At 35.2% G+C, this 14,537-nt stretch overlaps 1 protein-coding gene across 4 annotated transcripts in view; it reads right to left on the bottom strand.

The window, feature by feature from the left end:
- The window catches only part of LRRC69 (leucine rich repeat containing 69), a 172,147-nt gene that overhangs the window by 68,110 nt on the left and 89,500 nt on the right, over positions 1-14,537 (bottom strand). For all 4 annotated transcript variants that reach the window (XM_074200064.1, XM_074200061.1, XM_074200063.1 and 1 more), the window contains one exon: positions 473-574. In XM_074200064.1, the coding sequence (XP_074056165.1) occupies positions 473-574 (102 nt within the window). The remainder of the gene's footprint in view (positions 1-472; positions 575-14,537) is intronic.

Genomic DNA, 14,537 nt, shown 5'->3' with positions numbered 1-14,537 from the left:
AGATTTGAACTCAAGTCCTCCTGACTCCAGATCCAATGGTCTATCCACTGTACCACCTGGATGTACACTAGGCCCATAGTAGATGCTTAATAAATGTTCGCTGACTGATTGACTATGCATAGTATTATTTCTACTACATATAATAACAAATAAATACAAGGGACAATTCCATATTCAGTAATATAATTTTAAAGATAGGTTTCACTAAATAAAAAGGGACAATTAGCTCCATGTATAATCAACTGGAAAGCAGGAAAAAAGATCTCTTTGGAAAGGTTTCTCCTCTTAAGAAGGATATATGGGGGTCCCATATTTTAAGAACCAAAAACCGTTCTAATCAATGACTGCTACTGCTATCATTTCCTCTACCTGGGAACAAATAGATACTAAGTCAAACTGACCTATATTGAATTTATATTTTAGCATTTGACAGGTTTGTATAAGCATTCATTTAAATCTTTTAACTACTCACCTGCAGAGGAAAAATTTCTTCCTTCTGTCTAACATAAATTGGTACTTTCTTTAGAAATGGATTTTCTTCACAGAAGAATTCTTTTAGTTTCATCTGTTGAACCTTGTAAACAAAATAAATATTATTAGCAGATACAAATTTTCATTGTCTCAGATATACTATAAATTGGAATAGATATGTGACTTGAATATTTAGAAAAGGAGAAAAGAACTATTGATTTTGAAAAGTTCAAGTTCATTTAACCCAGTGGTTCTCAAACTTTTTTTGGCCTCAGGATCTCTTGAAACTCCTAAAAATTGCTGATGATCCATTAAAGAGCTTTTGTTTATGTGAGTTAGATTTAATGATATTTACTATGTTCGAATTTTCAAATTCTTCATATTCTTACAAAAATAGTTTTGACCTTGGAGATTTCATGAAGACTCTATGTTCCAGTCAAAATAAAACTATTATCCTTCTGTCATATTGACCTCTGAGCATTTGTTCATATATTGCCTAAGCCTACAATGGTTCTTCAGCACCTCATCTCCTATGAAATCCTTCCAGAACAGAAGTTCTAGACCCAGATCAGAAACCTCTTTCTCAAGGGACTGTAATTTAAAAGCAGGAGGGAATCCCAGAGGTCATTCATTCCAATCTCCTAATTTTACAGATGAGAAAACTGAAACACAGAGAGCTAAAGTGGATTCAGAGACTCTTGCCTCCAAATTCAGATCTCTCTCTATTACATTGTTTAATAAATCCTTAATCTTGAAGTTTTGCCTAATCATTAATCTCTCTTTGGTACTTCCTATGCATGTTATCTTAGGTAAAACATTTCTATTTGTGGATAGGTTGACCAGATTTTTAACTCCATGAAGATAAGGACTATATTTTTTAAATTTTGTAATGCTAATACATCACCAGGAGGACTGGCTGTGTTGAATTCATTTCTGTTAAATAATCATACATACAACATAAAGACTTATCTGGCAGCTCTAAAAATGGAAGAAAAATGGAAAGAAGAATTGAAGGGGAAATGGAAGAGAAAAAACTAGTTATAAGGTTATTATCAGTCTGGGCAAGTAGTAATTAGGACCTAAATTAAATGGTGTCCATGGAAATAAAAAAGGGAGAATAAATGCAAAAGAGACAAGATACCTAATTAGATATGAAGGTAAAGGGCATAGAAATGTTTCAAATTTTTCACATAATTATACAAATTTCAAAAACATAATAATAATGAATGTCTAGTTGTGTCATCAGTCCATCTTTTTCTGGAAATTTCAGCTTTCCCTTTTTAAAAAATTTATCCTGTAGTATATAGCTTATTTGTACATATTTGCTTGTGATCTTCCCATTAGACTGAATTCCTTGAGAGCAAAGACTTTTTACCTCTTTTACCACTTAGCATAATGCCTCCTGGTCCATAGTAGGTGCTCAGTAAGTATTTATTGACTGAATGACAGAAATAGCTTGGGGAGGGAGAATAAATAACAATACCTTCCATTTAAATGGTATTTTAAGGTCTCCAAAGAGCTTTAAACACAAAGTTGATTAATTTTTTATTGATTGATTAATATATCATCTCATTTAACAAAGAAAGGTCAAGTGACTTCCCCATGACCACACCATTAAGAAATATTAGAGACTAGTTTCAAATTCAAGTCTATCCTGAATCCAGAGACCTTTGAATTACACTTATTTCCCTTTGAATACTTCAGTGAATACTTCCCATCAAAGTGTGTATGCTCTACCAGTGTAGATTGTCACCCCACAGTCCTCCCCATGTAAGAATATGGAATGAAGGAATCAGTGACCTTGATCTGCAGACTAACATGTCAATATGCATGGGGTTTGAGTGAGACCCAAAGCCTATAAAAGTAATATACTTAAATGCAGTAATTCAAAATACAACTAGAATAGCTAATTTATACATAATATATCCATAATCAAAGCTTCTTCATCCAGGTTGCTCTTCAGAATGGTAAAAATTCTCCATAAGGCTACAGAGTCTCCACAGATTTTATAAGAATAAAACTTACTTAACTTTTAAAACAATTGTTTTGCACAATTTCAGCATAATCTTATTTCAGGCTTGGTTTTAAATTTCCCTATTATTTTCTCAGAAGGCAAATACAAATTTGAATCAAGATTTTGAGAAAACTAGGACCAGATCTAGTTACTGTTTGTGTTTTTCTACCTTATCATAGAATTATAATGTTTACTATTAGCTATACCTTTTAAGATGCTCGAAAAGATAGAAACAAAATATATTGACTATTATGCTTTAGATGATTCTAATAAGAGTTTCAAGCATGATAAAGGTAAAACAACAAAAAAGATATCAAGGGAAATAAATAAAATTGATAATAAAATAAATTAATAAATAATAAATAAAACTAAGTATATATGCACCAAATAGCACCAAAGAGCAGCTTGAGTTTGAGTAGGTCCTTAAAGAAAAGGTGAGAAGGATATATATATATATATATATATATATATATATATATATATATATATATGTATATACACAGATTCTTGTGAACTATATTCCATTTGTGGAATAGAATACTTACATCAATTACTATAGTTAAAAAATGTTCTGAAAAGGCGCAGAAGATACAACACTGTTGCATTTACTGATTATTGGCTTTTTAAAGCTATTTGACTATTAAAGTAAAACACAGTGTTAAAGACTCTCTGTAACCAGGCATTATTACCTCTGTACACAGAATGAGCATTCAAGTTTCTATGACAAATGTCAGACACAGAAATAACTTTGTTCAGTGATCCTCTGGTTTTCAGATTAAATGAGAAATAAAACAGGGAGACGTGCTTGCCAGTATCCACCATTTTTATCAATTACAACCAGAAAAAAATTCATATTGAAAAAATAATAAAATTCCCTATAGTACGAGAGGGAACTTTGCATATTGTTCTCGCCAGGAAAAATAAATAAAGTCTATCAATCAATTAAGGAAAAAAAATTCTTGGAGGCACACTGGATTTTAATTGTGATAAATTAACAAAAATCAGCATTTTGCCAACATCTTTTTTGAAATGTATAAATTCAGTAGAAATTCTCAATCACACATTTCCAACCAAAACATAGCCTCTCTGGATCATTCACTAATTAACAGAAAGCCAATTCCTCCCTTGCTCAAATAATTTCCAAATTGGAGTCCCTATTATTCAGTACTCTGTGAACTGATCCCTGTTGGCTAGGGACATTGTATTAAAATTGAGAAACATTTATTAAGCTCCTACTTCCTGGGAGTGGGAGTAGGATGGGATTTATTGATTTGAGATTCATCTCCGCTTAGATGAGAGTTTCAAAAAGAGAGTGAAGCAAGAGACGAGAAGAGAAGAGGGTCCAAGAGAGCCCTGAGAGATACCCAGACATAGGGAATAAGAAACAAATGAAGATCTGGCAATAGAAGATGATTAATACATGGTCACTGCTCTCAAGGAGTCTAGATGCTAATAAAAGATATACCCAAAATTAGCCATCATACAAATTAAAAGAAAGTGAATAAAAAACACAGCCAATGAAATTCTCTACAAAACAAAAAAGAAAAGGAAGAAGAAGAAGAAGAATCATATATTAATAGAAGCAATCAGGATTAAAGTTTCATGAAGAAGAGCATTTGAACTATCTTAACTCTATTATTTTAGAAATATATATAATTATGCTCCTATCTTTTCCAAATTTACTGTTTTAATGTAATTCATTCTACATTTTCTATCCTACCACATAATGTTGCAAATTTGTATAAAATTATAGCCAAGAATCACTTTTTTTTTGCATAAATTCATTCTAGCCTCCTTATGCCACTGTACTTTGTCATACATGTATTTCCCTCTCTGTAATTCAAATGTGACCTCATTTCTCTCTAAGTTAACTTAGAACATTATAACACTCCTTTACTCTACAGTTATGTTGACTCTAGCAACCATTTCATTTCTAAGTAAAATATAAACTGCCTTTTATGCTTGGCCTGCTTAATAGTAACACTACAAAGACCTGCCAACAGATTTTGGTTTTTCCTCCAGATATTCCTTCCAAAATAATCATAAATTGCCCTGGTCTTGAAGTTGATGTCATTCTCTTTCAACCCTGGCACCTGAATCACTGCAAAAATGTCTCCAGGCTACCAAAACATTGAAAGCAGCACTTTTTCATGGTAGCAAGAAACTGGAAACAAACCCATTGATTGGGGATGATTGAAGACACTATGGTGTATGAATGTAATCAAATATCATTGCATAGTAAGAAATAATAATTATAAAGAGTTCAGAGAAACTTGAGAAAAGTTGTATGAAATAGGACACAATGAAGTAAGTAGAGATAAACACACACACACACACACACACACACACATACACACATATACATACCATAAGAATGTGAAAACAACCACAGAAAACATCGGAACTCATATCAAAGCATTGATCAATTGAATGCAGATGAATAAGCCAGACTTCTATTTCTATTGCCAGATCTTCATTTCTTTCTTATTCTCTATGTCTGGGTATATCTCAGGTCTCTCCTGGACCCTCTTCTCTTCTCTTGCTTCACTTTCTTTTTGAAACTCTCATCTAAGTGGAGATGAATCTCAAATCTATAAATCCCATCCTACTCCCACTCCTGAATTCCAGAATCACATCAACTATTATACGTCAACTAGAGGACCTCTCAAATCAAATATGTCAAAGCAGAATTTATTATCTTCCCTTGCCCATTTATTTCCTTGCCTCATTCTTCCTGTCATCCTGATCCACAATCTCAGAATCACATTCTATTCTTCTCTCTTTACATCCCCTATATCCAATCAATTGCCAAGCTTTATTTTTAATTTTGCTTCCACAATATTGATCCCAACTATCCCCTTCTCTTCACTTTCATGGCCATCACCCCAGTTCAGACTCTTATTAAATTCTCATCTACATTATTACTAGTCTTATTGGTCTCCATTCCTCAAATCTCTCTCTCTTTTCAAATCTATTCTTTATATAATTGCCAAAATAATCAACCTGAAGCATATGTCTGATCATGTCACTTCCCTGCTTGAGACGCTCTAAAGACTCCCTTATTTCTAGGATCAAATATACATCCCTTTGCTTAATTAAAGCTCATCACAACCTGATTCCCAACCTAGCTTCCTAGGCTTATTGTTCATTATCTTTCACGCTCTAGCCAACCAACTTACCTGGTCCTGTATATGATATTGTATTTCCTGCCTCTGAGGATTTGCACAGGTTGTCCCCTATATCAGGAGTGTACTGCCTCCTCACTTCCACCTCATAGAATCCCTGGCTTAATAAACTTATCCTGATTCCACCCCAGTTACTAATGCTTTCTCTCCTTGCAGAATTACTTTGCATCTATTTTGCATTTATTTTTAAGTGTAATAAAATGTAAATAATGTAAGTTCCATCTGTGTCTGCTTCATTTTTACATTTGTATTTGAATTCCAAGCACAAAGTTCTTAATGAGAGATGATAAAGATCTAAGTTAGAATGGAGAGAAGGATGCCCACATGAGAAACATTGTGGAAATGGAAATGGATATCATCAAGATATATGGAATGAGGGAGAATTTGGAACCAAGGATGACTCCAAGGCAAGAGAACTTTGTATCTAATGAATGATTTGAATAATAAGTTATTATATTGGAGTTCAGCAGAAAAAGAGATAGCTATAATCTACTATAGACAGAATGATTCACAGAAAGAAAAGCTGATATTTGAACTAGAACTTGAAGAGGGATGGACATCAGAAAAAAAGAAGAAAAGATTTCAGGCAGAAGGATTTTATAAGTAAAGATTGGAGACTCAAATTTCCTTTAAAAAACATGATAATGGATGATAAAGATCAGGATTGAAAGGATATGGATGCAGAGGATGATAATGATGATATGATGATGATGATGTTATTTATATATCACTTTAAAGTTTATAAAAAGCTTTACAAATATTATTTCATTATATCCTCATAATAATCCTGGGAAGGCATTATTATCAGACACATTTTACAGATAAGAAAATTCAGACTCTGAAATGTTAAGTAACTTATCCAAGGATCACAATCTAGGATGTGTCTGAAGTGGAATTTGAACTCAGGTCTTCCAGCATTCCATTGTGCTACTTAATTGATCTTCCATTGACTCTAGAGTCTCCTCAAGGGCCATATTTTAGAACTAATGAATAGATTCCCAGGAGGTCATGTAGCATCCTGAGCCTAAAAACTTTCTTCAAATGGCACTAGAGAAGGTCAACTTCCTTCAAGGCAATCCTTGTTCTGAAGTATCCATTCTCTGAGAATTCTTTTCTGGGCTCTTATCTGTGGTTGTTATTGCTTGTCCTTTTTCAAAGAAGAACACTGATAACAGGATGATGTCTTGACTCTTGAGTAAATTGGATTTAAACAAGGCAGAGTTATACAAAGTCATCATCCTCATTCTCTCTTCTAAAGTCAACTGGCAAGTCTAGTGGCAAGACTGTAATGGATGACCTTGGCATCTTCAATGCCTGATCAAGCTCTAAGTTTGACAGCACCAGTTTCAGGCATCTTCCTGGTCATTGGAACAAATTGTTCTCATCCACTAATTCTACCAGAAGAAATCTACACAAGCTTAGAGTAGATATTCCCCTAAGTCATAAATGGTTTTCTGGCCCATCTGTTATTCTTGCTCTATCAAGAATATAAAGGTTTACCAGGATGAGGTTGCTACACAATGCTATAGCTTCTTGGAACTGCAGGTAGAGGTGAGCACCAAAGGTGGATGAGCAGCCCTGAATTGTTCAACAGATCATCATACCAAAAGTGTTAATTGTCGCTGAAAACCCCAATGTGAAATATAGTCATTTCACTGGAAAGGAAGGAAAATAACCTAGAGATATGCAGGCTTGAAACTAGATCTGAAGGGGACAAATGCCCTGAACTTTAAAGAAGAAGAGGTGTGGTAGTGTAGACTAGAATTATACCTTTTTGGCCTAGCTAATCAAGAGGAAAGAGAACTTAAAAAGAGAGACAAAGAGAGAGATGGATTCATAAAGAGTAAAAATAGAGAGATAAAAAATATTAGATAGATACATAAATACATACATAGATACATAAGATAGACAGATAATAAAGAGAGTATTTATTGTTTATAATGTAACAAGCAATGTACTAAGTGCTAAAAATACAAATTAAAAGAAATAAGGAAAATTTTTGCCTTCCAGGAGCCTGCATTCTGATAGCACAACATATAACAAACTGATGGAAAGTCTAGAGAAAGGGAAGGAGAGTATCTACTGAGAGAAGATATTATGAGTCAACAGACAGGAAGTTGATATAAGAGAAAAAGCAGCCATCCTTGAAGAAGATGCCAAGAAATGTCAGTGACCTCTGAAGGAAGCTAAGTTCGAGGGAGTTCCAGAAGATGTAAGGAATGTGAAAAGAAGAGTTCTAAGATGAAAGGAAATTTGCTAACAATAGAGAATGGTGGCAGAGAGGCTGTGAAATGAAATATCACAGGTAGATGGGGACTGGGGAAGGCTGAGGCTGAGTTTACTTTGGGGAAAGGGGCAGCTGCAGGTAGTAAAAACAGCCTTTATTACTGATTCCCCTATATGCATCCCAACCCTAGATGATTTTATATACATATATATATATATATATATATATATATATATATATATATATATTCTATTTTGCTTGGTCTCTAGATTCAGTGGCATGAGCCCCAATAGCCATAGAATTCTAGTGTGGAAGGTCAGATGGCCAGAACAAAAGAACTAGGAGATATCATGCTCCAGATACCTCTGTGGGCATCCTTCATCCCTATATTCCTATTGTGATGTGAAACTAACCACAATTTTCTTATGCCTCCAGAGTATTTGGTCAATTTTGATAGTCTCTCCTTTTCCACTCAATTCTGGGGGAAGAAATGCTTTTTATTCTTTTAATAGGATTATTTTCCACTTCTTGAGCAATATTCCAAAGGAATGATATTACTGCAATTGCAAGGGACTCACAAAGCAGGCTTCATACACATTTGTTGGGTTTGCATTTTTGCAACCTCAAATGAACTGAGTTAAATAAAGGATACTTCACTTTAATTACTCTAAATAAATGACATCAAACTGTGACATTTATTAAATGGATTTTAAAAGTGTTATTCCTACTGGAGGGTGTTAGATTCTTTTTTCCTTCCCTCTTCCCACTTCTCAGTACTGAAAGCCATACATGCTTGAGGATAGGAACTGAGTGAAACACAACCTTTCTTCCTCCCTTCCCACAAGTGGAGGCGAGTATCAAAAATAATGACATTTCTTGAGTTCCTTGTATAATCCTAGCCAGAAACTTAAGAGAAATAACTGAGGAACAAAAATAATGACATTTCTTGAGTTCCTTGTATAATCCTAGCCAGAAACTTAAGAGAAATAACTGAGGAACAATAGCAATGCTCTCTACACTTGGTTTATGAATTACTGAGTAGAATTCCTTTGGGGATTAAAAACTCCCAATTGTCAACTGGTAAAGGACATCAACATTTTAGGTCAAGAATAAGAAGGCCTGACTCCTGTACACATAGCCTGACAGAAATAGTGGTGAAAGGAAAGTGGCCTTAGTATGAGTCTCAGTCAACTATATTATTATACCTTTTTAATCAACTGATCATGTCTGTGAAGGAAAAATCTTTCTAAAGTACTTAAAAGATGAGTGACAGACCATATGGCAGAAAGAGTTGTTTTCCAAAAGCTACAATTGCCCTATCAAACTAATCTCCAACCAGTTGATGGTTAGAGTAGAATCAGACAGAACAGACCAGAGACAGAAGAGTCAGGAATCAAACAGAAGTTCAATGTGAGAGGAATACCTTGCAAGCAAGGAGGATATGTACCAGCACCCTGAGCCTGTTTTAAAATTTCAAATTTCAATACTTCAGAACCCAATATTACTGAGCTATAGCTCTGGTAATGATCACCAAAATGACAAATTTGATTCTAACTGATCTTCATAATCAGAACATATATAGATCGGGTGCTTGTCTGAACTCAAAGAACACCTGGTACTGATCAAACAATAATTATGTGATTTTGCCAGAGGGTGAGTGGAAGTGATTGTTGTTACACCAAGCTCAGGACACAGCTAACTTGCTGGATCTTAGCTCTGGAAAACAAGGTCCATCCTAATATCTTGACATCCCCTTATGAGTTAAACAGTATCTTTTATGGGAGGTATAATCTATTGGAAAGATGCACAAAAGGTAAGAGGTTTGTCACTCAGTCTACAGGAGAAGAGAAAGGAACAGTTATTTCTTTGGCCTCTCATTAGGGGCTATGAGACAGTGGAATAAAAATCAATGCTGAGTAGAATTAGGATATAAGGAGTAGAACTGGAGTCTTCCCCAGAGAGGAAAGGAAAGGATGCTACTAATGAACCTTCCCATGCTGGGAAGGGAATATATGTTTATGGTAAAAGGGAGTCATACTGGGTTTTGTCTGGGAAATACCTGTTCATTAGGAGATGACTAAGGAATAGTTGTCTCTCTTAGTATTCTCTCTCATCTCAGAAAAAGCAATATTACAATCTTCTTTCTTACCACAACCACCACACCACCCCTACTCCTCTTTCCTTCCCGCAGGAGAAAGGGGAAGGTAGTACCCAGAGAGGTAAAGAGAAAACAAAACCAGAGAGAAGAATCTGGATTTTCCAGAGAGGAGAGACTTGAAGCACAGGGAGACTCCCACCACTTCACACCACTTCTATTCAACATTGCTTTCTTCATGAAATAATATTTCTATGAATAAGATGCCACAGAAAAAAGGAGGGGCAAACGATTTACAGTTACAAAAACAAAATAATGAGTTAGAAAAGGAGCTCAAATCAGATAATCCAAAATCTCTCCTCACCTGAAGAACACAGAAAGTATAAAGATGGAGCAAATAAGGTAGCTAGATGGCAGAATGCCAAGCCTAACTCCTGAGTTCAAAAATTGCCTCAGACACTTATTAGTTGTGTTGCCTTGGGCAAGTCCCTTAACCTTGTTTGCCTCAGTTTCCTCATCTGTAAAATGAGCTAGAGCTAAACAAAATGCATTTAGAAGTACTGTATCCTTTTGTGGGTACTCCACACATATGTTTTTGTACTTGTATACTTTAGAAGGTAGCTACTATTTAGGTTCTAGGGGTAACTTTGTGGGTCTATAGTCCTAATACTATATACCTCACAATACCCTATTTTCCTACTTCCCCTTTTTAATAAGGGGGAAGAATTTGCTATGATGGCAATGGTAAAAGAAGTAAAACAAAAATCTATCTTCCCTTTATATCCCCAAAACCTGAAGTGTACTCTTCCATTAAAACATGAAAAGACTTCTGTGAAATAAGAACCATAAAAACAATATAGAGAATTATCACAACAATGTAAAATGAAAGAATATTAAAATGAAACTAAATGTTCCATAATTATATGGACCAAATCTGGTCCCAGAGAAGAATCAAGAACATATACTTCATTCACTTCTTTCCAGAGGTGAGAGATTAAGGGTATAGAATATTGTCAGTTAAGGTTTATGTGTTGATTGGTTTTATCAAATTATTTTTTTCTTCTGAAATCTTTCTTGAGTTCTCTGGTGGAGGAGTGATTGTGTTATATTCAGAAACAAATTAACAAAAGCAAAACATATTAGTATAAAATATAACACACGTACTTCAACATTTAAAAAAACTGTGATTACAGCTATATTGGGAAATTGGGAAATAAACCAGTCTACCTAAAGCAATGAGGCACCCTAAGATTGAGACCCAGGAAGCAGCATGATCTGGGCAGGTCAAACCTCTACCTTGACTGCCATCTTCCCTTAAAATCTGATGGAGACAGACCAAGACCCTGAGCCCAAGAATCAGGAATAGCAGTTTTTTTCCCCAGACCACCAACATTACTTTCACTCTAACCCCTATATCCATCATTGAAGGAAGAAATCACTGAACAAGGGGTCCACCTTTCTCACTGCCACTTAGAAAAGCTTCTAGTCAACTGCTACTAAAAGGTGGATAAGTTCAAAAGCCTTAAGGGTAGCAGCTCCTTGAAGACCACTAAATCTCTTTATGGCCCTGGACTCATAGTCATTATCTGGGGAGGCAATTCTTGTGAAGAATGGGCTACCCCATCAATAACCTACCAACTTCCACTGAAAGAGTAGGCAAGTCAGACTAGCAGAAGCAGCAAGGTATCCCTAGGAGAAGATGTGAGACAAGATTTGTCAGGCATACCCACTTTGATCACCAATTCTCCTTAAATATTCATATAGATATACTAGAAACCCAGAACTTAAAACCCTTTGGAATAGCAATTACTCTAGTATGATGTCTAATGGTAATACATCAGAAACTCACAAGCCAACTGCTTTGTCACTAAACTCTAATGACCATGGGAATCTTTCCATTTGACTTGCAATCAAAATCTCTATTTGATGTCTTATCATATTGAAAACAAGATCTGTCTTTTGTGGTGTTCTTCAATTGTTTCAGTCATGTTCAACTCTATGTGACTCCATTTGGGGTTTTCTTGGCAAAGATACCGGACTGGTTTCTCATTTTCTTCTCCAGCTCATCTTTTACAGATAAGGAACTGCAAACAGGATTAAGAAATTTGCCCAAGGTCACACAGCTAGTAAGTGTCTCAGGAGGATGTCTTCTTGACTTCAGACAGGGTACTCTATCCACTATGCCACCTACCTGCCCCTAGGAACTGTGGTATTTTTTTATTTTTATCCCAAGTCCTCTACACTTAATACCTTAATCATTCATTCACCAATCATTCTATGTAAGTACATGTAGGTTTATCCTTCATCAATGAAGATGTCAACTCTTCTCTATTTTATAGATGATTTCATGAATAGCTAAAATCATCACCTACTGGCTAACCTTTTAGTAATAAACCCCTCCACATTTAGCTGAGCTGAGTCATAAACAAGAGACATGATGATCCAGAACACAGTAGATGACTTTAGTGTCTTTGATGTCTCACTAAGTTCTAAGAACCTCACAGTACCTTTTTTTGGCCACCTTTATAACTGTTGGAACAAATTGTTCTCATCCACCCATTCCACCAAAGGAAATATTCACTTGCTTGGTGTAGATAGCTGGCTAACTCATTTATGTGATTGAGGTTCATCAAACTGGATTAGTACATCTGCCAAGACAGTTTAACCAGAGTGTGACCACTGTACATAATATAGTTTCTTGGAGTCACAGGCAAGAATTGAATATCAGGAAGACACCAAAAAAAATCCCTGAAAAGGGCTCAGCAGGCTTTCATACCAGAGGTGTTAGTCCTCCTTGAATACAGCCCAGTATTATCTTCCCACAGTAATAGAAAAGGTAAAAGTGCAGGAGGGTTATGAGGCAAGATAATGAGTTCTGTTTTGAACATAATGCTTTTTAGATGTTTACTGTAATCTAAGCCATTATGTTTGAAAGGTAGCTACAGATGTTAGATTGTAGGTCAGCAGAGAAATTAAAGCAGAAAAGGTCTGAGAGCTATCTGAGAGCTGTTAGCATAAATGCTATTTAATCCATAGGCTCTAATGAGGTCAACAACTGAATTAGTAATAAAGAAAGAAGAAAAGAGAATCCAGAACAGAATCCTGAGGGATACATATAGTTAGAGGGTGTGAACTAGACAAAGATCCAGCAAAGGAGAGAGAGGAGTGATCAGATAGTTTGCAGGTAAATCAGGAGGATAGGCACATATGCCTAAAGCATCCATATGGTTATCTGATAAACTGGTACCTAAATATGCCTCTCTCATTTTACACTAATGAATGTAACTTTTTAAAACCCAAGTATGAGCCTTTATACTTATCCCTATTAAATTTCAGTCTAAATATGGTCCAACATTCTAGTTAGTTAAAGAGCTTTTTGGGGTCATGATTCTGTCATCAAACATGTCGGATATCCCTTCTTATTTTATGTCATCTAAAAATTTAATAAACATGCCAACTATACCATTAACCAAGACATTGATCAAAGTAGTGAACAATAGAGTCAAACACATTCCAGTCAAATGCATGTTCTACTAGAGCCCTTCTTTGGAAATTACATTATATCATTAATGACTATTATTTAGATCTAGGCATAGAACCAATCCTGAATCCAATAACAGTGGCAATGATACTGGTGTTACGTCTCATGGAACATTGTTCTGAAAAAAAGCAGATGGTGTTTTTTAAAGTTTATAGATTTAGAACTAGAAGAGGACTTTGAGTTCATTCCTTTCATTTTGCCAAATAGTCCAGGAATCTAAAATGACTTAACAAGATGACCTAGGTTTTCAATAAATAATCAGACTTTGTCCCAAGCTTTTGGACTCCTAGGCCACTGTTGTCTTAAAAGAGAAAGCCATTAAACTCTTTATCCACCTATTCAACAGACATTTGCAGAACACTTGGTATAAAAGTACATGGTAAAGGGCAGTGAAAAGTAAGCAATAGGGGCGGCTAGGTGGCATAGTGGATAAAGCACCGGCCTTGGAGTCAGGAGTACCTGGGTTCAAATCTGATCTCAGACACTTAATAATTACCTAGCTGTGTGGCCTTGGGCAAGCCACTTAACCCCATTTGCCTTGCAAAAAAAAACCCTAAAAGAAAAGTAAACAATGATCACAGAGTAAAGTCTTAGTTTCAAGTTTCAGCAAAAAAGACATACACTAAAAAATATAAAGGAAATACATAAATGTGATATTTGTTATTGGTATGAAAAATATAAAACTTGTTTAAGGTATCTAAATCATGATTAACAGATTGGTATGAGAGATTAAAAAAACAAAGTTCTCTTAACAGTATAAAATATGAAGAAGATTCTTGTGGTCAGGGCAGTAAAAAATCTTCAGGAAAGAAGTGGCATTTTAAGTTGTACTTTGAAGGATACACCAGGTTTCAAAAGACAAAAATGAAGGCAAGAGCATTCATTTCAAGGATAGTATGAACAATGACACTCAGCCAGGAAGATACAGACTGTGTTCTGGGTCTATCCAATAGGAGCCAATGTACAGACTCTGTGAAGATAGATAGATATTTAAATAGCTAATC

This window comes from Macrotis lagotis, chromosome X (genome assembly GCF_037893015.1).
Source record: "Macrotis lagotis isolate mMagLag1 chromosome X, bilby.v1.9.chrom.fasta, whole genome shotgun sequence".
Taxonomy (NCBI): domain Eukaryota; kingdom Metazoa; phylum Chordata; class Mammalia; order Peramelemorphia; family Peramelidae; genus Macrotis; species Macrotis lagotis.
The sequence above is the reverse complement of the archived record's forward strand: the minus strand, read 5'-3'. Positions and strand labels throughout refer to the sequence as shown.